Below are 25,724 nucleotides of genomic sequence, written 5' to 3' on the forward strand. Positions count from 1 at the left end.
TGGTGATCTCTCCCTGTTTCCACTTTTTATGTGCTCCCCTTTTGGGATCTCAGTACATGGGAGAGGAACTCTCTATGCTTGTGTCTTGTAGGTTTGGCTCAGAGTGTAAGGAACTTGTAATATGTCAGTAAGGATCATGGTGACAACTGCAAAATAGGCCATTATATTATCGTTACAAATTATTCTAATCATAGCTGTTAGAACTGTTATTGTTACATATTGTACATCATCACTGTCCAACTGTATATTATTAGGAGAAACACCAGCAAAATGGCTAAACTATTAGTCATATCTTTCTTCCACTCCCAATGCACCTGCCCCATTTTGTCTCTTCTGCAAGGCAGAATCTCAGCATTATTTTTCAGCCTTCATCACAGGTAAGCTGTGATACCCCTTTAGCATGTCTGTTCCAGAATTGAAGCCGCTGTAAGCCCTGCCACTGAAAAGAGTAGCTGGAGCAGCATAAACATTGAGCCAAAAAAGACTCTAGTTTTTGACCTTCACATTTTATTCCTAGGCTTTTACGAAGACAGGATTTATCAACCTAAAGCCTTTTCTGAGCAAAATAAGTGCTATTGCTGGCACAGTGTATTTTACCATCCTTCTCCAAAGATCTATAAAGCCCCTTTTGAGTCTGCAATTCACTTAGGGTAGCTAGAAGGCTTTTTCTGCTTTGATACTATTTTTAAAAAGATCAGGTTCAGATACAAATTTTATTCTCAAATTTGTATACACATTCCTATTTACTCCACTGAACAACATGCATATACATTTCAGGGTAGTAGATGTTGTTACGCTGTGTGTATGTGCGTGTGCATGCACGTACTCACGTATGCATGGATGTCTACTTAGAATGTAAAACTGCCATTAAATAAGTTTGCAAAACTTGCCTGGTAAAAATAAATAACCAGGCATTTTCCACGGCTAGGTGAGCTAACTTTTGGTCCTTAGTAAATACTGAATTTAGTAAAATAAAGCAAACAGAATAGAATTTGGAGATGGAATACAATAAAAACAGTAGATTAAAAATGAGGATATTTGACTCTCCGTATTATGTGCTTGTCTTATAAAATTAAACACTTTTTGTCCTCTGAGTCTGTGCTCGTTGTAAATAGCTGCCATCATTGTAAAGGGAATAAAACATGGAACAGCTGTCAGTCTTGAACAGTCCTAGGACTTTTAATTTTCTTTCAGTTGGAAAGTGAATATAATAAAAAACAAATCTTGTTTGCTTTAATCTTCTCTTCTGTTTATAGTTTAAATAAATTAATAAAATAAATTAAAAGATTGCTGTGACTTAGTTAATATATCATGAGAGAGAAGAGTTAGACTTAATTTTCACTTTAGATTCATTATAAATTAATGGCCCATTGATTCTACCAATTCCTGAGCACCACAATGCTATCTAGTTCCATCACTTACAAACTAACAGGATCATAGAACAAACTTGCATACAGAGCTGTCCTCTGAAAGTATTGCGGACCTGTGGGAAAAGTTACGCAGTTCTGAAGCCTCCAGTACCTTCAATCCAAAATATTACCACTGATACTGGCAAGAACCCAGTGCCTCAGTCGAGCTGAAGTGGAAGTGTTGTAGCTGTGATGGTCCAGAAAATGTACAAGAGGTGGGATGTTAGTGTTCTGTGTGGCACTTTCCATTGAGGACATTTAAGGAACGTTGCAGTAAATAACGATAGAATATGCTCATCGTACTTCTAAAACATCTTTAATTAGAGATGGGTTTATATACTAGACCAAGATGAGGGTTCCTTCCAAACTCTTGGGCCTCGAAGGTGTGTAAATGCCATCTTCACGGACTAGAGCCTAGGGGCCTTTGTACATGTCACAAAATTGGCCTTTAAAGTGGCTTAAATGCCCTTTTTCACCTCTTTAATGGTGCTGCTGTTTGCATGCTTGGCAGCTTAATCCACTTTAATGGTGTTGCTGTTTCCTTGCTCGATGACATATTTTACTTTAAATGACTTTGTAACGTAGCAAGATAAAACACCTCTGAGATGTTTTAGTTTGCTACCTAACAAAATGCAACGGTACATGGGACGCTGGAAGCCGGCATGCACAGGGCTTGGCGGGCTTCCAGTGCCCCACGCACCATCCCTACTGCCTTATCTTGCCTCCAGCACATGCAGCTACCCTCCTGCCACCTTGCCGCACTGCCGCAGAGACAAGCCAGCTGTTCCCAGGTGTCCCAGCTGGTGGGAAGGTGGCTGGGATGGTGCAGAGGTAGGTGCTGGATCTTACCTGCCTCTCCCACGGCGGGGGTTTGGGGGCAAGCTGCTGCCAGGTCGCACAGCCCCTGAGCTGCGGGAGAAACCACCGCTTTCCTCTGCAGCAGCGGGGCCCCCCAGGTGGCACCCACCCAGGCAGTCTCGGGGGGGCGCCATAGTTGCCGACAGTCAGGTAAGGATTGGGCCCACGACCTTGTATACACACCACAGGGATTTAGTTCAGTTTAATTGTCCCTAAATTGGAATGGTGGAAATGGTGGGGTTTTAAAAACCCACCATTTCAATTTAGCGAGAACTAAACTGAATTAAACCCCCGTGGTGTATACAAGCATCCTAGGACTCCCCTTTCAGCTGAGCATCCTAACTGCTAATCTATGGAGTCAGACTCCCCAGTACTTGTTCTCTACAAGATTTATGCAATACACGCTTACTGAATAAAATAAATTGCATTAGGAATAAAAGTCAGCCCCACGACTCCCTCTTTTTAAACAGGGTGTCCATCACACTGGGCCATGGGGAGCTGGTTTACACAACAATGATGGTAAGTCCCTGCAGCTACAAACTCAGTACACACCTGCTAACACACTCTGAACCCAGAAGTACACTGTTGAGACTGTACCTGGCCCATTTTTCAGCAGGCCTAAAAACAGGTGCTGGGGTAAGGGAGCAAAGGAAGGAGCTGAAGGATGAGCCTAGAGCAGGCTCAGTGGCAAGCTTCCAGATTTAGAGCATGCCATGTTCCTTCTCCTTACTCTTCTTCTGGCCCACTGATTTCTTCATGCTAGGAGAAGCCAAGTTTCAAGAGGAGGAGCAGAGAATACTCTCATTTCTGCCTAAAGCTTGTTGTGGTAATTAGGTTATGGTCCTGGGAAGTAACCATTGTAAAATCAAACCCTTTTAGACTGACTTGTGGGGTTGGAGAGGTTTAAAACCTGGTTCTCCCATTTTCTGGCCATGTACTCTAATCAGTAGACATTTGGGCAGTGTTAGGGTACTCTTCTCTGTCTGCCAGTTAGGTGTTCTGGTGCCATGGCAGGTGCCTTTTCCCGCCTCCAGCACACGCAGCCACCCTCCTGCCACCTTGCCACTCCAAGTGCATGGAATCACCACAGAGTACCTCCTGTCCTCAGCGAGTCAGGGCAGGTTAAGCTGCAGTGTGATAGATGCTCGTGAGGCTGCCTATAAGTTTGTGTGTTAATAGAAGGGGAGAGGAAGCTGAGCATCTTCCAGGGGCAGACTAGGATCAGGACTTCATTCTGCAATAGGGGATCATTGCTTGAGAGTGTGCAGACTCCACAGAATAGGAAGGCTGTGGACCACCTCAAGGCAAGAGAGGTTTTGCCTGTAGGGTACACCAGACTCTACAGTGAAAGATTGTGAATCTTTGGGTCTTAGAGGTGGAATAGCTGTGCTGAAGGAGGCACCTAAGTTTGAGGCAATTAGCAAGCTATACTGAAGCTGCCTCAGACACAGAACAGTATTTGGCCTTAAATTATTGTTTGCTTTTTCCTTTTACCTCTTTTTCACTACTGCTGTAATTCTGGGTTATCTCTTTATCCATGTAAATATCCAATTCTTTTCTGAATCCTGCTAATATGAGGCTCAAAGATATAGCTTAGTAAACAGGTCAATATTCTATTTGCAGAGTGCATAAATAGGTTTTCCTTTTAGTTAAACTGTCTTGCAGTCACATTGGATGTCCCTTTGTTCCCATATTAAAAGCAGGTAAAAAATAACTGTCATATTTGCTTCCTTGCCTGCCACTTACTTAGACTATCTTGATCATATCTCTGTCTTGCTCTCCTTAAAGTAAGCAGTTGCTCTTCATAGGGAGGTTCCTCCATGATTGTGAAAGGCATTGTTTTCATTTAAAAATGTGTAAAAGGTGTGGCACATGCCATTTTTTTTTAAATTTAGGCTTCACTTTTTCCCCAGATTTGAAGAAGGGCAATTCGTGCCCAAAAGCTGTCTAGAATCTCTGCCAGTGATACAGTTGATCCAATAAAAGATATCACCAAAAAGCTTCACATATTTCCTGGGCTATCATGGCTACAACACTCCAGTCCTACTATAACCTACTAAGGGCAAGCTTCACATACAGTCTTATTTGTAAGCAACACTACTGTATCTGATAGCTATAAAGAGAGATTATTACTGTTTATTAGCTATACTAAGACAGTGGCTTTACCATGAGCCATAAGAGCTGAAATGTAAATGTTTAGTCATCTTCCGTAACACTGAAGCACAATCTTCTCCTCTGTCATTTTAGATTAACTTTTCATTCAGAAATAGTTAAGCAAAAGCTCTTTGCAGCTGACTAGTGCAAGGAACACTGGTGGTAATGTAGCATTTGCAAACCAGGCAGAAAGGCAAAATATGTTCCTGAAGACTAGAGAACAGAATATCAGTCTGAGCATTGCTAGCGTGAAAACATTTTCTTGATTCCTAGATTTATCTTGGAAGCAGTGACATACTTTATCCACATACATCCAATGAGAATGAAATTTGAGACTTTTAAGAGGGCTGTATTGTTCACATCTTCACAGCAAGGTTTTGCTTGCAAGCTAAGTACTAACAAGGAGAGCTGAGAAAAGAGCAGCCTGCATACATAACTGGATGTCTGTCACTTGGCATACATTTAGGCCACCGACAGGTGTGGGGGCAAAAACCCACTCCCAGTGCTTTATTAGAAGAGGCAGCACATTAGTTCAGCCCAGCTCCTCAGCATCTGTATAGATTGGGCACTTCAGCAGGGGTTTTGGTGCTTTTATCTAATAGCCGATTTCAACTAGCTATTAGATAAAAGCCCCAAAAAGCCCCACTGAATTGCCTGATATATACAGACGTTGGCTGAGCCAGGTCCAACTAATACAGTGCCTCTTCTGAGCATGCGCTGCACTCTCAGTGCATGGGAGCCCACAGAGCTGTTTAGTGCATGGGAGCCCCAACCTTAAAGTACCATTTTTTTCACATCTGTAAGCAGCATTAAACTTGTATCTGCAAAAGGACTGAAGTCCGTAAACTAGGATTTAGGCACCTGGGTCCAACATGGCAGCCTCAGAGTTCCTGCTTAGCTGCCCCTACTCCTACAAGCACTTAACATCTGTAGGTACCTCAGGTCATTTATACACACACATTTTTGTGCCTGGACCTGCCAGAGATCCTGCACGTCTCAGCAGACTCAATTAATCATTTCTGCTCCGCCTGCAAGCTGATGCGCATGGTGCTGTGTCACTTGCAGTTGTATAAGTGGCAAAATGCACATCAGCATGGAGACAATGGTGTGGTGCACTTTCGAAAATGTGTCCTATCCTTATCATTCCCCGTGGTCTGTCTTAAGTAGCTGTCTGCTAAGCACACTGACCTCAGTGAATCATATTCTGAAAGGTAGTAGCCTAAAGCCAAACCTATGCTGATGACCTGCCAGGCACAGGACCTCTTGGGGGAAACAGGACCACACACTGCCTCCTGCTCCACATCTGCCCAAGCCCAGCAGTTAGGCAGCACAGATGGCTTAGAGCAGGGGCGGACAATTATTTTGGGCGGAGGGCCGCTTATTGAGTCTTGGCAAGCCATCAAGGGCCGCATGACGGGCAGCCCAGGGCAGATTAATATTAATTTACTAAAATTTTTAGGGGCCCCGCAAGCTGGATAGAATGGCTTGGCAGGCCACCTCCGGCCTGCGGGCCATATTTTGCCCACCCCTGGCATAGAGCTGTCAGGACCCAGTAGACCTTTTACATTGCCTGATTGCCAGGTATGGGTATGTATATGCTAGGAGCAATTTGGCAGGGCTTGTTTCTCTGTAGCAGCCTCAGGCTCACCACCAAAGGGCCTAACTCAGGAGCTGTGGATTTTGGTACAGGAATAGGTTACTTGAAAGGTTAGGTTTGAAGTCTGCTTGTGGACTGGGCCACAGTCAGTAAGTCCCTTGTTCCAAGGACTTACCCATGGTTAATTTTAAGTACCTTTCTGGTCCTGGTGAAGTCAATGGGACTATGTACTCAAAGTAAATGTGAATATAACTTTACAAGATTAAGTTCCCTTCACAAAACTTAAGTTGAAGCAGTATATGTCAAGCCATTCTGATGGAGCCTTGGCCTATTCTTTAGGCCTGACGGAAAATAGGAACATGAATAACTGTAACTATTTTTTGTCTTTTGGTGCCTCATAAACCTACAAGTCCCATTTTTCTGTAAAGGCAATTTTAGTAACATATTGAGATGTATGAGGTTTGCAAGTGGGACAAAAGAGTGATAGAACTACAGGAATATGATTCACAGACTTTCTGTAAATGCAAGGTCTTCAGTAACAATTTTCTAACCACCACTAGCATGAAGGCTATGTGACAACTCCTGTGACACTTTCAGCTATGCTGTAATTGTCACCTGGCACCATTTTGTTGGTCTCAGTTAAAGTGACATTAGTTTTACCAAAAGCTGAAGCAGGCTTTGATTTGTGGAAAGATGATAAAGTTTACACTGTAATAAATTTGATATTAAAGACAAATAGTATTTCCCAGTTTTCATGATGAGTTGTCATATCATATCTAATCAGTTTAGGGATGACTAACATTGATTCTACATGTGCAATACCCATTACTTCCTATAACTTAACAGTATATATTATTTTCAGTTCAGAATACTGCACTGAACTCCTTGAGCTTTATTTAGATTTAGTAGAAGATTTTTCTGCAATTTAATATTAAACATGTACACACAAGTCCAGTGATCTTACCACATCCTGCTCCAAATACAATATATCTTTCTTTGAATTTGCCTTTTCTAGCATAAGCCTATAGCTGTGTGTGTGTATGATATATATACAATACCAAAAGAAAACCATTTATTGCACCCACTTCCCCCCACGAGAGGAGGATGAGGAAATAAACATGCATCAGAGGTGAATCACATAGCTTAATGTAAAACAGGAAGAAACTTAGATACCATAGTGCAGTCAGTGTTGGACCCAATAGGGAATAGAATATTTTAATCACATCAGAAATAGAAATACATTTGTAATTCCTGAAGAAAATGAATAAAACCTGCATGTGAAAGCTTTTTTCTTGTAAGAAGTGAGGCAATTTGCTGTAATATTTATTAAGCTATTTTAATAAGCACTTTAACAATCACCAAATGCCGAATTTTTAGATGCTGCAAATATGAAATGTCTTATATTGCTTGCAAAATTTCCAGAAACTGTCTCTCGCCTTTTACTGCTCAATATTTTTTATTTCTTTTAAGGAAAAAAAATCTTATTCATATGAACGAGGCACACAGAAGGAATATCCCACCCAAGCCCTACCTCTTTTGGCTAGTAGGGTTAGGCACACCATTTTCTTAGCCAGCAGCACACAAGGAAGTGTTTCGACCAGTGAGCCACTCTCTCTCTCCTCTTTGGAGCTCATGTGCTAACATGGAAGTTTAGCAATAGAGAACCAAAGCATATAGACTACTTAAACTCTTCAAAAGTGAATTACTCAAGTCAGACTACTGGAAATCTGTTCATAGCCCCCAGTGATCAACTGCTCTGTAAATGGCTGTGTAGTAAGCATATGTAAGCCACGTTGAGCCTTTCTAGGGAGAGGTGGCATATAAATCAATAAATAAACATGCTACCATAGGTTGGGTTGGTGAAGACAACACATGTAGACAACAACAGTACATTTGTTCATAAATAACCCATTTTGTATCACTGGCAATCAATACATTTGTGCATTGAGAGAAGAATTCTCATGTAAATTTTGTTCCAATCTTTTGTCATGTTGCCTTTCTATATTAAATTTTTATTTTTTTTCATTAGCCTCACACTTCTAGATTAAATGACCTTCAGAAAAATTATGAACGAAGAAAGTTTTCTAATTACACATTTGCTGCTTGGTGACATTTCTTTTACAAAAACATTTTGGATTGCAAAGGGTTCTATAGACCCATCAGGTGCGTCTACACATCACCCACCGGCAATGCAGCAATGCACTATGCCGCTATATGGCATGCTGTGGTGATGTAGCAATCATGTTGGTCTACATGTGATTGGCAGCTCTGTTGCTGTAGTGGCATGCTCCCCCATTTTAGTGTGCCGCTACAGTGATGCTGCAGCAAATTTTAACCATGTGCCACATGCATGGTGCAGTACGGGCAATTACTGCACCATACGTTAATACTCCCAAAAGGAAGTACTAAAGCACAGCTCTGTAGCAATGTCACTGTATGGCGACGTGTAGATGCACCCATCCTGTAAACAATGCATTTTAGTACCTAGATCTTTGAAAAGAAGACGCAGCCTTTGTTTTATTTTGTTCTGCAGTCTTGGAAGGGGGGAATGAAGATTCTAATATAAGGTCTTTGTTAAATAGTAATTTTGGGCAGCTCCTAGATCTCTTAATCCCTAGATTGTCTGCACATTAGCACCTAAAATTAGGTTTAAGCACTTCTTGGGCAGCTCAAAATTATGCTACTCCACAGCAGGTTTATCTCTGATCTGTTACTCAGGTCATGCTATACTAAGGTGTAGGCACTCTAAGCTACCCGTCCCCATCTCTCTCCCCCTCCCCTGATTGCCCAGATTGGGCCTATTGCCCTCCCCAGCACCCCAGGTCACTGCTCTCTGCCCCCAACATCTCACCCCCTGCTTACCTGTGGCTGCTCTCTCTGCCTGTCTCAGGGGTGGGGAGAGCAGGCAGGGAAATACTAACCTGCCAGCCCAGCCATTACCGTTACCACCATCACTGTTGCTGGTCTCTAAGCCAGGCTTAGCCGAGAGAAGGACAGAAGCCTGGCAGCAGTGGCTGCAGGGAGGCAGGCAGGCAAATTAACTCTTCCATGCCTGCTTCTCTCCAGCAGACAGTGCAAGCAGTCACAAGCAGTGGGGAGCCCCATGGGGGCAGGAGAGTGGGGGGAGGCCCAGAATGAGAGGGGACAGGGATTCCTACCCTTCAGGCTTCCAGGCCCCTGCCAGCCTGAACATGTCACTGCTCCGACCTGGAGCTAAGCTGATCAACATTTGTGCATCTCACAGCATAAGCTGTAACAAGGCCCTAAGAAAAGAGAGTGGTATTAGTCATTTGAATCCTTCTAACTTAAAATGAAAGATAGAACTGACTGATACATCCAGCAAAATCAAGATGGCAATTTTATTTTCTTTCATAGAGTGATAGGTCTTCCAACCTAAATTGGGCTCTCTGCTAGAAAGATTTTCTTGAAAAATATCTTTATTTGATGTACAGTATGAAATGAAAGTTTGAGACTTTTGATATGTTCCTAAAAAATACTTGAGGAATGGAAATAACAAGGCTACAATTTCATTTCTCAAATCATAAGCTGGCAGGATCCATATTTTTCTTCTGGCCCAAGCTTACAATAGTTGTAGTTTCAGCAATATCATGGTGTTGCTAAAAACAGCAGAAAGGAACCTGATGATTGATTGGTTGTATTTGATACACAATGTATCACTTCCTCAAATTCAGTTTTAGTCTCCATTGTTTTTACCTTGGTCATAAAATAAATCTGTTCTTTATATGAATCTTGATATACATAAATATTATAATAGAAAACAAAAAAGAAAAATTTAGATGAAACAATAGAAAGTTCAATCCATGGATTCCAACTAAGCCTTTAAAACCATATAATATCAGATACTGTACTGGAAATGAGTAGCCCCTACAGGCTATATAGATTGTTTGGTTAATGATATTTCTAGCTAGGTTCATAGTACATTTTAGTAAAGAGAACTCAGACTTCCTTCATGAAACTGTGGTGTAGTAGTTCATTCATAAAGGGAGATGTATACAGGTGTAGATGAAGCAATAATGTGCATATTGTTAACCGTAAAGGCCATTAATGATTGTGACAGGCTACCAAAGCATGTGGGAAAGTCTCTAGCATTTAGAGTCTTTATATTAAAATAAGTCTTTATAGGGGATATGTTCTAGTTCAGGTACAATTCTTTGCATTCAATGCAAGAAATACTGAATGAAATTCTATCACTGGAGGTATGCAAGAAATCAGACTAGATTTTAATATGAGCGGCAAGGGGGTTTTTGTGATTTTTTTATTGGATCAGCTGTATTATTATAAAAGATACTGGACAAGCTTTGGCATCAAGTATCCTTCAGGTCTGAGAAAGAAGCAGACACAGATTAAACTAAGTATCAGAAAAAAATCGGTTATGTTTAACTCCACATAAATGAAAGCAGTCACTGAAGGAATTGGGAATGGCAGTGAAGTGAGAGGAAAGATAGGTGATCAGTAGTTTCAAAACAAGGAAAACGAAGTTGGCTGGATAGCCAAGTCATATAGAAGAGTGGTGCTCAACCTGTTTGCCTCTCAGGCCAGATGACTGGCACAAAGCCTGTCTACAGGCTGGATCAAGCCCAGGGGTATGACACTGTCCCCTGCCTGCCCTATGCACCAGGATTAGGCCCTGGGAGCCTGGCAACACCCTGATCTGCTCTACACTCCTCCACATAGGCAGATTGGGTCCCAGTGCTGTTCCCTCCTGCACCCTGGTGCAAGGATTGGGTCCTGGGAGCCCAGCATTGCCCCTTCCTTGCCTGGCACGCCAAGATTGGGCCTTAGGGGATCAGTGCTGCCCCTCCTGCCCCCCCACATACTGGGATTGGTCCGTAAGGGCCCAGTACCACCCTCTCCCAGTCCCCACACTGGAATTTGGTCCTGGGGCCCAGTACAGGCTCAGGACTCCTCATGGACTTGGAGATTTGGCAGCAGGGGAACAGTGCCACCACTACCCCACCACCATATTTCCAGACAGTTGGGAAATTGCGGGCTGGATCTGGCTGGGGGGCTGGTTGAGAACCCCTGACTATTCAAAAGGGAGGTGGGTGTTACCTGTGAAATGCAGAGCTGTTGGGAGAGACATTAAGTGCATAGTAAAGAGCTATGATGTCACTGTCTGTGTTTAATCCATTGTTTTTCATATCCTATAAGGTCATTAATTTCTGTTCACAAGCTCATCTTTTGAAGTTTTTATAGATTTCTTGGTTGCAGCTACACATCGTTGTACAGTGCCATTGCTATAGCACCATCCTATGGCACTAAAGCACGGAGCAGTGTGGGTGGTTACTGCACCATACATGCAGTGCACAGTTCGATTTCACCACTACATCGCTGTAGCAGCGTGCTATACTGGGGGAGTGTGCCAGTATGGCGACATAGCTACAGATCATGTGTAGACCCATGTGATTGCTATATCACTGTAACGCACCATGAGGCAACATAGCACGTCACTACATTGCCATAGGCCAACGTGTAGATGCACACCTTTGAGTACAAGGAATATGAGGTCAGAAATGGAGTGATTGTTCTGCAGAAAGTTTTCTCCTACTAATGATTGTGTGTTTCTGTCCTTTATCTTTTTCGTGTGCTCTTTAATTCTGCAGCATAGCTTTTGTCTGCTTTTGCCCACATATTGCCATGAGGGCATTTGGTACAGTGCGATATACCACATTCGTGATAGACATGTGTAAGCTTCATGGACTCTGACGGTTTCATTATAATGAGGTGTTGATTGCAGTCACAGCAGAGATGTGTTGACAGAGTTTGCATCAATAGTTAATGTGGTGGTGTGTTCCATTTGGTGTCTGCTGAACAGCAGGGAGTTTGCTTCTGATGATGAGTGAGATTTGGAGGTTGTTTGAATGCCAGTAGGGAGGGGTGGGTGATTGGGAATACTTTTTCAAAGTCTGATCCTCTTTGAGCATAGACTGCAATTGTTTGATGATCCTTCTTTTAGGCTCCAGTATGGGGTGGTATATGACAATCAGGAGTGTGTACTGGGGGTTTCTTAGCTCCTACTGAGCTGCCATTCTCCATTCCTTAATGGACTGCTTTCATTTACACAGAGTTAAACACAAACAATTGTTTCCTGTTATTTAGCTTCCTCTGTGTCTGCTTCTTTTATAGACCTGAAGAAGGGTACTTTATACCTGAAAGCGTATGTCTTCCTCAACTATACAGTTGGTCCAATAAAGAAATATCACCAAAAAACCTGTCCCTCATATATTTCCTGAACCATCACAGCTTCAGAGTATTAGTGGATTTAATACTCCTTTTCTGTCCCTAAAATCTGGACGTTGGAATCCAACAAAATATACACTTTCTCACAGCAAGCTTATTTTCAGAGACATGGAACAGCCTTTTTGGTTACTTGCATTTCAGGTAACTAGTTAAATATAAAGTTGTAGTTTATCTTATATTATCTAAAAGATAGATTCCCATATGAAAAGATAAACCAGATGTGAGGAGATAAGAGGTAAGCACAGGCTCAGGCACCTTCCTGTCTGGCTGTTGCCCTGCTCCCATTGCTCAACCCCTCTGCCAGTAGGTAAGCACTGTAATAAATATATATTTTAAATGGAGTGGCACTCAGTTCACAAAAATTATAGAGGAGTGCCTTGAGCCTAGGGTGGGGTGCCTGGAGTTGAAAAAAGTTAAGACCCAGTAGTCTAGAAAAAGAAATGGTGAACTTGAATTGCCTTTCATTAGAAACCCAAGATGGAAACATTTTTATGATGTATATCCATTATAACCCTTTTTTTAGATATTCTGAAATAGAAAATAACTTGAATAACAATAATTTTTAAATTTCCATGGGTTTCTCTTTCATCTAAAACATATACCTCAAGAAGCTTAGATCTGTGTAGCATAATGGTGGTGTCGCATTGGTTCAGTAATGACAAAGAAAGAAAACTGCCGCCTACCACATTGCCAGTTACGCCTCCCTGAAGCTTTGCAGTCTTTGCACTTTCTCAGATAGTATATGAATCCTCCTGTCTAAGTATCCATACCTGCTCCGTGGATCCCGTACATTGTGCAGCCTAACGAGATCACAGCCTTTAGTACGGTGCAACTGTTGTGAAGTGCCAGCTCTGCTAAGTTATAAATTATGGTTTACAACATGGCTATTCTAGGTGCTCCTGTATCTAATCGTGCTCCCTCACACCGTCCTGAAATTTGCTGTGTATGATGAAGGCACATATTTCTTGCTCTCTGCATAATACTACAGGGGATTCTTTTGGATATGTTGATGCAAGACTAACATTTTTGGTGTTACAGTAATGTTTTAATGTGCTCTAAGATCCATTTGCAGACTCGGATTGTACACTAGAAATATCGTCAAAGAGATTAAAATTACATAAACAGAAGGAAAATGAAAGACTTGTAAATGGTTAGGTTTAGTCATCATGTTTCATGCTTTTCACCCACTTGCTGATCAATGTGGCAGCTGTGAACAAAAGAAATTATGTCGTAGGGGCATTATCTGGAAGAGTCAAATGTTTGTACATGCATCATTGCAATATTAGTGCACTGTTCAAGAGGGATGAATTAAGGCTGTGTTGCAAGTAAGGATGGCACATTACTTAACTCTTCATTTCTTGGTTTTCAGGTTTGAGTGTCATTTTAGAAGGGCACAAGGCACTTTGTTTTTGAAGTTTTGCAGGACTTAATGGTTATTTAATGTGCCACAGAATATTTATTTAATGCCCCTCATGCTTGTGTTTTACATGAGTGTCTTGCTCTTCCAGACATTGGACCTTTTTATATTTTTATACATTTATACCTAAAAGGGAATAAACTAACGCAGCATTTTTCTGGGGAGAAAGGCTTTTGTGCTTGGATCCTACAGATGTACCAGTCCATTATCCTGCTTTGAGTACCTGTGAAGTATGCAAAATAAAATGTGCTAACCATTTTTTCTGGGACCGTGCTGGGTATGTCTGTAAGTTAATGGTGGCTCACCTAAAAATTACTGGAATCATTCCAGGGAGAAGCCTGTTGGGTGTGTACTTTCCTTGGCCACCCACTGGCAGAGAATCAGAGATGCAGCTTGGTAGGGCTGTGTGTATAAAGGTCTGTGCAGCTTCTCTTTTTGTCCAGTTTTTTACTCTGATCACTTAAAAATTTGGCCCCTATTACATGTTACATATATAATAAACTGGCTAATCATGCAATAAATTTAAATGGGCCACATGTGCAAAGTAACTGTCACATAATTAATTAGTTAATTGCCCAATAAATTTACAAAGTAATTATTGCACAATGAAAATGTCTATCCAGCTGTAAAAAGAGCTGAACAGCTACCTGTAAAGTTAGTGCTTCAAAATGTGTAACAGCTCCATAGCTGGTTTCTATCTGGCTTTAATTTAAATGTATAGTACAGCCCTTAGAACCACCTCAAATGATACGTCTGTTCTCAGCTTATGCATCTGAGTGGATTTAGTCACCTGCCATTCTACTCTATCCTGCTCAAGTCCTGGTAAAAAGAGTCAGTGCAAAAGTTGGATGGTTCCTCTTCTTGCTCTCTCCTTTCTGTAACTTGTTTTTTAAGGCAAAGAGGATGGTGCATTACAATAGTAGGCATGCTAACATTTTTTCATGGACTCAAGCAGAATAAGATAGGACCATGGTTGCCTAAAGCCACTAATGCCCTAACAGGTGGCATTGAATCTGTCCCATTTTACCTACATGATTTGAGGTGATTGAAACTTCATTGGAGACCGAGACAGGTGGAGATAGCTACTTTATTTTTGTTTTGTTTTTGCCACAGAGTAGGAAATATTTTCTATTTGCTGATACAGTTATTGCCAAATGATATCTTCCAGTACCTGTAGCAAAAGTTAATGCAGTTCACTTCCAATTAACTTTCTGTCCTCAGGGGAGAATTATCAAAACCATCCTGGTGTTTTACTGTCAGAGATTTTGCATGTAGTTGAGTCAGTAGCATAACTAGAGGTGGGCGAACAAGGCACCAGGCCTAGGTGCTGATTTAGCGGGGCCACCAGAATGGTGCCAGTGTGTGCAGGGAGCCCATATGGTGGCAGGAGCAGCAACAGCAGCAGAAGGAGCCTTCAGTGACAGGATACTGTGACATGGTGGCACGTGCAGCAGTACCAGTTGTGATCTTTTGAATCTCTAATAAGACTCTCCCCCCACTCAGCACTACCTCCTGCTCTCCAGCCCTTTGCACTCCTCTCCCCCAGTGCCCCTTTTCTATCCATGGCACCAAAATTCCCAGTTATACCTCTGGTTGGAAGAGGGGACTTTGGTTTCATAAAATGTCTTTCCTCTAAAAAGAACCATAAAACAATCTTTAAACACAAAAAGACTAGAAATATAGTTTTTATGTATATTAAAAATTCAGCGTAATATTTCCTTCATTGTATGGGGAGACAAATAGGTAGATTCCTTCAGCTGCACTGAAGATCTTAGAGACAGGGCTTTAGTTACTGTTAAACTGCCTAAAGGCTTTTAGATATTAGTTATTTTTATACTGTTTTACTAATAATAGTGATAATGATACTGGTGTTGCTTTTTTATTCTTCATTATGAGTTACTGGCACTGTATTTTGTATGTTTAATTAAATAGTTCCATATTTGTAACCTCGGCCCCAGAATTGCTGTTATGGTAAGTGTTGTAACTAAACGCTCATTTCACTTAATTTCTAAGAATGAGAATTAACCACTGGGACAAGATAGCAGTTGAACACTGTCTAGAGCTCTGTTGAGTTATTGCCTATACATATCAGTTCTGTTCACAATTTGATTATAACCTAAATAAATCCATAGACATTAAGGTTACTTATGCTTTTATATTTTTCATATTCTCTGTACTTAGCAATGCAGCAAGAAAACCTCAGCTTCACTATTGTGGATACTGAAATCATCTGGAATAATTGCCAACCGTCCTTGGCCACGAATCACTCTTACATTGACAACTACTACTATTATACTAACAATGGCCATATTCAACATGGTAAGTAATGTCCATTTCTGTTGTATATCAAGGTCTATTTCAGTTTTTACAGACTACTTTGATATTTTAAAGTTGTGTCCTGTAGGTTTTTTAGTAGGATGAATGATAGCAATGGCCTTGCAGTGACTCAGAAATGTAAAGCAAACCAACATAAAACATGCTGTATAATAGGATAATCAGTCATGACTTATGAGTGTGAGAAGAGCTCCAATAATTCACCTCCTGGACAAAATTATTATGAGAATGTATGCAAGACATTATACAAAGAACTTGATTTTTGTTTTGTTTTGTTTTTTTCTGATACTTGCCAGTTTACTAAAGCAATCTGATAAAATCTTGCACTTTTAATGTAATATGCTTCCTTACTTTTCTTTTAAAAAGAAAGAAAGGAAAGTATGTGTTTAGAAAACATCACATTTTCAAAAGTGCTGATGTGAAATTCATGGGGATTTAAGCTCTTTAGGGCCCAAACTGATGTGGTCTTAGAGGGCGCATCTACAAGAGATGCTAAATGCACAGTAAACTAATTCTACTGCGCATTAGCGTGGCAGACGAAGCCCATGCTAATGCATTAATCTGTGGTAGAATTAGTCTACTGCACATTAGTGTCACAGAAAAAAAGCATGTACCAGCACTTCTGTGCAGTAACGCTGATTATAGTACATTAAGTTGATACTTGTTATTACAGATACTAAACTTAGTGCACAATTATTATGGTGTGTTAATGAACATGTAGATGCACCCAGAAGCATGTAATTCTGTTGGAATCCAGCCTCTCCTTTCCTAGCATAGTTTACAGGGAAAAGGAATGTTTGTCCACATCAGTCTAAACAATGTGTTGTTGTTAATAAAAGAGAATGTTCAAACCACAGTGTTGCATAGCTAAAGTACTTGGAGCATTGGTTTGCATAACACAAACAAGTTCTGATATAGCGTATTTCTCATTTGTGTGAAATAAAATATGTTATCAAGGTCTTAATTCTGCTCTCAACTAGGATAATATAGATTTTGAGAAGGGTAATAACATGCTTTAAATTAGTAGGGTCACACCTCTCACTTTCTTCTTGCTTTCAGTTTTTAATTGCTTCTAGTTGAGGGAACACTGCCTCAGGGCATGGTCCTCAGCGTCCTGATGATTTATACCTGTGTGTTGTTAACCGGAATGTCTCAGCCTTAACTAATCAGACTCTAGCCACAGCCCAATTTCTCACCTGCCACAACTTGATGGAACTTCTTCTTTGGGAGGTGATGTTATAGTGTGAATCTTCCTGTTATGGCTATAAGCTCACTCCTGTTGGGGCTCCAACCTGCCCTTTCCCACCAGCCTCACGCCAACCAAATGTTATTTTATTAGCAAGTACCATCAGGATCTTATTCACTCAGTCTTCCTCCTTGTCTACTTTATCACTTGGCTGCCTGTCATCACGCTTTAAGCTATTTGCCTTCGTCATGGAAATCAGTCCCGAGTATGTCTCAAAAGGGACAGACACTGGTGGGTATTTTCCCCTGGGACCTGTAACCTTGACAAATGCCTTTGCTAGGTTTGAGCTTAGGTGGGTCCCTCTATACTCAGTCCTTCTTCACTCTTATCCTTCTGTTTTCTTTTGTTTTAGGCCTTGACTGGATCAGTCACAGTGAGGATTCCCCTCCACCCCCTTTGGCAAAACAAAGGGGAAAAAAAACTGAGAAAAAAACAAGACATAGGAGCTTTCACTTTTATAGTTCCACAGGTCTGCCTTATTTCCTTCAGGGACACTGGCCATTTCCCTAATTGACTAGTGTTAATGCCATCCTAGGGGTCAAACAGTCTCAAAATCCCCATGACATAAGAATCATAACAGAACAGAAACTTCCCAGTGTATTCAGGTCTCTTCGCTCCAGTCCCTCAGCTCCCAGGGCTTTAACCTTCAGTGCTGCCATACTGGGCAAAATGTGCTCTGTCAGAGCACTTCTGAGCTCATTGACCGGGACCAGGTCTCAAACTTCAGGAATGGGGTTCAGTATCATCAACTTCTATTGAGAGCCTCCATCTTGCCTCAGTTCTCTCTTCTCACCGCGCTGTCTTTCTGGAGGGAGTTCCCAAATGAAGTAACCCCAGCATCCGATGGGGATCCAGTCTGGATCACTCGGCACCCTGATAAATAGGGTTCCAGACATGCCGGGATGTCCCTCCTCAGTGTCATGACTGCTCCTGCTGGTAAGTCCAGGTGTGGATCTTGCTTTTTTCCTGAAGAGGCACCACAAGCTTCTTCACACAGCTCTCCCTTGAATTTGCCACTAGACAGGTTGTTTTGTTTTGAGTCTGTATGGGTTCCACCTGAGACCACCCCTGTCCATGTAGCCTTTCCTCGGTCAGAGTCTGTTGCCCCAGTTAACATCTCGAGAAAAAGTCAGCTACAATATTAGTTCTTCCAGGTTTATACTCAGTTTTAAAATGAAAAGGTTGAAGGGCAAGGGCCCAGCAGGGTATGTGGGCATCATCTATCTGATTCATTTTAAGCCATCGCAAAGGGGCATGATCTGTTATCAGGGTGAATTCTCAACCCAATAAATAATAACAAAAATAATCAACCCCCCACTGAATACCTAAACATTCATGCTCTGTAGTAGCATACCTTTGTTCTTGATGGTTTAACTTCCAGCTGGCATATTGGGTGGGCGACTCCATCAATTTCCTGTGATAATACTGCCCCTAGTGCCCTATTGGAAACAACTGTCTGAAGAAAAAAAGGCTGTTTAAAATCAGAACTTTCTAGAATGGCCTTCTGGCACAAAGCTAACTTAGTCTTCTCAAAGACGCACACTTTTAGGATCCCATTTGAGGGGGCCACTATCCTTTCCCCATAGTAGGTGGATCAAGGGGGCTGTTATTTCTGCAAATTGGGAAATAAACCACTACTAATACTCTGTGAGGCCTAAAAAGGGCTTCAGTTGTTTATGGATCCGGAGAGGAACATAGTTGCACAAGGCCTCCACCTTATCAGCTACAGGGCGAATTCGTCCTTGCCCTACAATAAACCCTATATATTTCATTTTGTCCGGTCCCAATACATATTTTTTTGGATTGGCTGTAATCCCCACTGGTGTAATTAGGTGCTTGTCCCAACTATTATATATAGTATAGTATAATAATATCATATATATAAGCTACCGCATATCTTGATGCGGGGCCAATACCCAGTCAATCAATTGCTGGAAGGTTGCTACCACCCCATGTAAACTGAAAGGCATACATCTAAATTCATATAATCCCTGAGGGGTGCCAAAGGCAGTTTTGGCTTGGTCTTCCTTTCACAATGGAACCTACCAATAACCTTTCTCTAGGTCAAATGTTGAAATAAATTTACCTTGCCCCACTCTCTCTAATATTTTGCTAATCTGTGGCATAGGAAAGGCATTGAAATGAGATATAGCATTTAATTTCCTAAAGTCTACACATAACCTTAACGACCCATCCGGCTTAGTCACTGCCATGATGGGACTATACCATGGACTCCAGGGCTCTTGAATTATACCTTGTTCCAGCATTTTAGTGATCTCAGCCTGTATCATATGGTAGCTATGGTAGGGGATCCTTCTCCACTGCTCCCACACTACCTGGCCTTCAGGGGTGATGATCCAATGAACTATGCCCTTAGCACAACCAGGTGTTTCACTGAAACATCCTGGAATTCATTCACCAAATGCTTTAATTGGCCTTTTTATTGGCTATCCAACAAAGACCCCAATGGAACCTCCATGTCCACTGAACTGCAGCCCTCCATATTGCATACATAAATCCCATCCTAAGTAGTCTTCCTCTGGGGTAACATCGATCAACAGATCCTCATGTTCACTCCACACCTTAAGCAGATTAATACGATATATCTGTTTTTCCTTTTTATACCCGGGTCTAAAAACTTCATAATCCATGGGTCTAACCCTTCTAACTATTTCAAATGGGTGCTGTCAACAAGTAAGGAACTTATTTGTGGTGTCCAGAAGTAAAACTAACACCTTCTGTTCTACTCGAAATTCCCTTATTTAGGTTCCCTTGTCATATCTATCTTTCTGAGATTCCTGGGCCTGCCTCACATGTTCTTGTGACACTTTTCCCACTACTTGTAGATGACACCATAGGTCCCTTACTTATTCAGTGATGTTAGGGGCCTTCTGGTATTGCCTCCTCCCTATCTTCCCATACTAGATCCAGTAAGACCCTTGGGTGATGGCCATACACCATCTCAAATGAGGAAACCCGAGGGGGGATTGAGGAGCCTCCCTAACTGAGAACAACAACGGTGGTATCAACAACTCCCACTTAACAGGATTCCTCTTGTATGCGGCGGTGTAACATATAATATTAAGAGTACCATTAAACCATTCTACCAGGCCATTGGTTTTCAGATGATAGACTGTCATGCATAGGTGGTGAATTTTAAGCACCTTACACAGGCTCCTTAAAATGCTAGACATGAAGTTCAAGCCCTGATTAGTAATAGTTTCCTTGGGGATTCCCACCTGTGTTATCAACGTAAGGAGCTCGTCTGCCACCCGAGGGCCAGTAACCATCTACATAGGAACCACCTCCAGGAACCGAGTTGCATAATCTATTATCACCAACAAGAATTGATACCCCTACGCTCTCTAAGGGAGAGGGCCCACCACATCCAAGGTGATATGAGAAAAAGGGATGTCAACTATGGGCATAGGTTGCAAGGGAGCACGTGGTGGTTTCCTCCAACTTACCCTTCGGCAAGCAAGGCAGGCCTGGCAAAAATTCTCATTCTAGTCATACATTTCTGGCCAGAAGCACCACTTCACCAGCTGAGCGTCAGTTTTACTCCGGCCCATATACCCACCCAAAGGATTTTTGTGAGCTAATTTTAGCAAAGGAATTCTGAATAGGTGAGGCCCCAATAACTGGGAAACCTCTTGCCCTTCCTGTGTTCACTTTTTAATTTTATATAAACACAGGGATGCTGACTACACATGATGCAGAAGCTGCTGGAGCATACTGATTAGCATACTCCAGCAGACTCACAGCAGACTCGATTAAATGAGTCTGGTCCAATGCATGCTAATTAGCATACATTGGAGCAAAACTCTGTCACATATATAGGTGCACTAAATCACTTAGATTATGTCCACACCATGTTTGCTGCACTCCTAGGGAGAGTTGTATGTCCAGCCCATCTACTCTTCGCTCACATGTGCCAAACCCAGAAGTGCCAGGGGTATCCCTGTCATCTCATCCCTGTGTGCTTGACAACGGTAACAACCCCAAAGCAACTTCATCGCTTCTTTTTCAGGTTTTAGAAGTGCTAGTGGGAGCATGGTTGAAACATAGTTAGAACAGCACTTCCCAGGAGTGCCAGGGCTGCAGCACATACCCTGTGACACTTCTGGAAATGTTACCCATAACTTTTCACTAGCCTCTGCCCATAATGCACTGCAGTTTATCCATGTTATCCAATCAATATTAAATGCAAGAAGCAGTAAAGCCATTAGGAGTGGGGACCCAGGGCCTTCTTCCTCACATTGCAGTATCTCTTTCACTGAGCTATATTCCCTTTGGCTTGCTTTTCTCCTCCTGGGCCCACATAGCATCCCTCTTGGCTGCACTGTAGGCCAGCTTCAAGAGAATGGTTTGAGAGCACCCTGGACACTACCTGCCCCACAGTCTGGTATTGGACCACTGCTGTGCAAAGGAGGATGTTAAGAGTCAAATCCCCTCTGGGTGAAGGGGAAAACTAAAATTTGAGTCTCCTGTTCCCTGGAGAACCTAGGGTTAGTAGGAGAGGAGAAGAATTGTTTTCTTCTTTTTTCTCTCTCACTTGTTTGTTTGTCTGTTTGCTTGGTTGGCTGGTTAATTTAATAGAAGAGGGACTGCCCCTTCTTTCCCTGGTTTGCACAATAAGAAGAGAAGGGCTCAAACATTCAAGCATTCTTCATGCAGACAAGTTCCATTATTTGGTCTATTGGGGAACAGCACAGCAAGAACCAGTAGCTGGAAACTGAAATCAGACAAATTCCCATGAAAAATTAGACAAATTTTGCTACAGTGAGAGAGTTTAGCTATTAAAATAAGCTACCAGGGAAGTGATGGATTCCCCATCTCATCATGTCTTCAAATCAAGATTCTGTATTTTTGTGGAATAAATGCTTTGGTCAAACAAAAATTATTTGGATCAATGCAGTGTCTTATAGTAGTCCCTTCTAAGCTCTTTAAATCAGTGTCTGGATCCAAATTTTTCTTCTCTTATTATTGCTAATGATAAGTAGAAAAGGCACAAAGAGCATTACCTCTGAGTTAGTATCTATGCTACAACTGTTTATATAATTAAAATTGTTTCTGAAAAGGACACAGTCAAAATCATTTTTTGGTAAATTGACATTTATTAGTTCAAGTCCTCTTTTATTTAGAATGCAAATTATGACAGAGCTTCAAAGACTATACCCAAAAGCCTTTGTGTCTTGTAGAATTAACAGTAATGATTGCAGTATAACAAATAACCATGCTCTGTGATATTCATGAAATGATAATTTTAAGTACAATTCCCACCTTGACACTAAATCTTCATTCTCTGACTTGGAAAAATGACTTTAAAACGTGAATTCAAAATTTGCATTGGCTTAATATTAATAGCAAATTGTGGGTGAGAGTCTGAAGTATCATTATTATATCTCCCAGCAACATGTTCTTAATAGCGGACTCCATTAACTGCATTTATTTCCATGAACTCTTTTGTTAGGAAAAGGCAAAACGTAGCCATTAGGTTTAATGGAGATAATATGTTTCTACCGATCCCACATCTTATAAATCAAAAAAATAAAAATATCAACAGTCTTCCTGTTGCAAGGGTCAGCTATCTGGAGTGGATGATATGCTGATATTTTAAATGAGATATATGAATCCTGTTTTAATCTACCAAAAGGAATATAATCAGGAGTAATTATGTGAAATAATTAAAAAAAAAAAGATGAATTAACATAAATATCATGATTTTAGTGGAAGGAAATAGGAATTTCTTTTGTTTCTAACAAAGATCCTTGAAGTCTCTGCCAGTTGTATAGGTAATGGCACGATAGGATCTGATGTGTGATCCACACAATTGTGCTTCCTGCCAAGCCACACATGCATGCCTGAAGGCATGGTTGTGCGAGCACACCTAACCACACATTCAATTAATGGAGTGATAGGAACCACCTCCAAAGTTATTAAAGATTTTTGTGGAATAACTTTGAGGTTTATTTCCTGTTTTATAACACCATTAATTGCTTTATCATGTGCCTAGGTCAAAACTGAAGATGTGATTAACTGAATACATTCATAAATGCTAGGGTCAGAAGGGACCTCAAAGGATCAATGAGTCCAACCCTCTGTCAGTGGCAGGAAAAAGTGCTAGGGTCATGTGAGCCCAGCCAGGTGCTTGTCCAGTCTCCTCTTGAAGACCCCCAAAGTAGGGGAGAGCACCATCTCCCTCGGAAGCCCATTTCCAGATTCTGGCAACCCTAACCATGCACCAACATAAACCTACTCCATCAGCTTATGGCTGTTGTTCCTGGTTATTTCAAGGGGTGCTCTGGTAAACAAAGCATCTCCTATTCCCTGCCGCCCCCCGCCCCCCCCGTGAATTTGTATACTTCCACAAAATCCCCCCTCAGCCTTCTCTTGCAAAGGTTGAAAAGGTCCAGGTCCCTCAGCCTTTCCTCATAAGTTCTTCCCTGCAGGCCTCTAATCATACAAATGGCCCTATTCTGGACCATCTCAAGGTTGTTAACATCCTTCTTGAACTGTGGCACCCAGAATTGGATGCAGTACTCTAGCTGCAGCCTGACCAGTGCCGCATAGAGGGGGAGCATCACCTCCCTAGACCTGTTCATGATGCACCTACTAATACATGACAAAGTGCGTTTAGCTCTGCTAATTACTTCATCACATTGACAACTCATATTCCTCTTGAAGTTGACAATGACTCTGAGATCTTTTGCTGTCCTTGTGCTACTGAGAAGGTCATCCTCCTCCCCCAGCCTATAGATGTTATGACAGGTTTTCTTTTCTTTTCTTTTCACAAATAATTGCATTTTATTACTCAGATTATCTTGATCTTTTTTTTTTAAATGCATGTGTTAAGGGTATCAGATTCACTATACAGATGAGAGCCTTGGTCCAGTGCTGTATTCAACATGAATACAGAATGACATCTTGATTTGGTTGAGATGGGGAGGGGAAGAAGCGAGAAAGGAAAGACCATTGCATGTTTAAGACAGGAGAGAGTAATGTAAAAAAAAAAAAGCAAACTCCTCATGAGCCATCCAAACATCAAAGGAGCACCAGCCTTGGAATGGACTTCCTTGGTCATCCAGTCTAGTCCATTATTATTGTCAGCCCCACATCATGTTTCTCCTGTCATTAACTTACTGAGCTCCATCCTAACTAGTGACAGTTGTTCGTCTCTGCATCTCTAGCACTGCGTTCCCAATTGAGTGGCTGGTATAAAACTTAGTTGCTCAAACAGTTGGAACGTTGTTTCTGATTTTCTGTCTGGGTTTATCTGAGGCCAGTTTGTACACATTTCTTTTTGTGCTATGTTTTCCTTTAGCATAAATAGCTGTTTCCCTTGCCTGGGATTTACTCCCATTATATATATTTGTAGAAAGCAATTATACCCTGCTTTACAACCTTAATTTTGCCAGGCTTAACAAGACAAGCTGTTCTGCTGTCTTGTCAGTGGGAAGGCTCTCCGTTACCCAAATCACCCTGGTAGTCATTCTCTTCACCTGCTCCAGTTTCAATTCATCTTGCATGAAAATGAATAACCAGAACTATACATTGTTCTGGATGAGGTCTGTCTTAGAACTTACATATGTTAAACAGAGAGTTTTGTTACTTAGGCTTCACTACATTAGACATTTTCACAATTGCATCACAGAAGGTCTGTACTTGAAGCCAAACAGCAAGAACTTTTGCAGTAAATTAGGAGCTCATCAGTTGAAAATAACAAGGAGGAGAAATGTTACATACAGAATGACTGCAATCCACCACAATGACATGTGTGATAAGGCTGTGAAAAAGGAAGATCACAGTCCTAAGATATATCAAGCAAGGAAGTTATACAAAGCCCTGGCAAGACCTCATCTGCAGTATTGTGCACAACTCTGGTCACCTACATTCAAGAAAAATTAACTGACACTGGAAAGATGCAGATAAATGCTACTAGAATGATCAATGAAATGGAAAAACAATCATATGAAAGGAGATTATGTACAGAGCTGGACTTGTTCAGTGTAACAAATTGAAGGCCGGTGGAGGATAAGATTGCTCTGTATAAATGAATCAAGGAGGTAAACACAAATAGGAGCACGGGAAGGCTATATAAGAGTAAGAACTTCTGCACAAGAACAGTAAGTGTTAGGTGACCAGGAAATTGCACTGAAAATTAGAAGGAGGTTTCTAACAACCAAAGAGTGAGATACTTGGACAGATTGTTGATGATGATCATGAAGTGAGTGTTGCCATACTCATGTGTCAAAAGAATGAGGGCCAGAAAGCCAGCAACAGGTAGAATGATCAATGCCAATAAGACCTTGGGTGCCCAAAGGAGGGCCATGAGAGCATTCATAGATGATGTACCTTGTCATGCATCCACAGATGCATCTCGAGCAGGTCCAAGGAGGTGATCCTCCCCCTCTATGCGGCACTGGTCAGGCCACAGCTGGAGTACTG

At 41.5% G+C, this 25,724-nt stretch overlaps 1 protein-coding gene across 2 annotated transcripts in view; it reads left to right on the forward strand.

The window, feature by feature from the left end:
• The window catches only part of ADCY2 (adenylate cyclase 2), a 393,618-nt gene that overhangs the window by 315,678 nt on the left and 52,216 nt on the right, over positions 1-25,724 (forward strand). For both annotated transcript variants that reach the window (XM_019541362.1, XM_019541372.1), the window contains exon 16: positions 15,878-16,015. In XM_019541362.1, coding sequence (XP_019396907.1) covers positions 15,878-16,015 — 138 coding nt within the window. The remainder of the gene's footprint in view (positions 1-15,877; positions 16,016-25,724) is intronic.

Source organism: Crocodylus porosus, unplaced genomic scaffold (genome assembly GCF_001723895.1).
Source record: "Crocodylus porosus isolate Cpor-Errol unplaced genomic scaffold, CroPor_comp1, whole genome shotgun sequence".
NCBI classification, from domain to species: Eukaryota; Metazoa; Chordata; order Crocodylia; family Crocodylidae; genus Crocodylus; species Crocodylus porosus.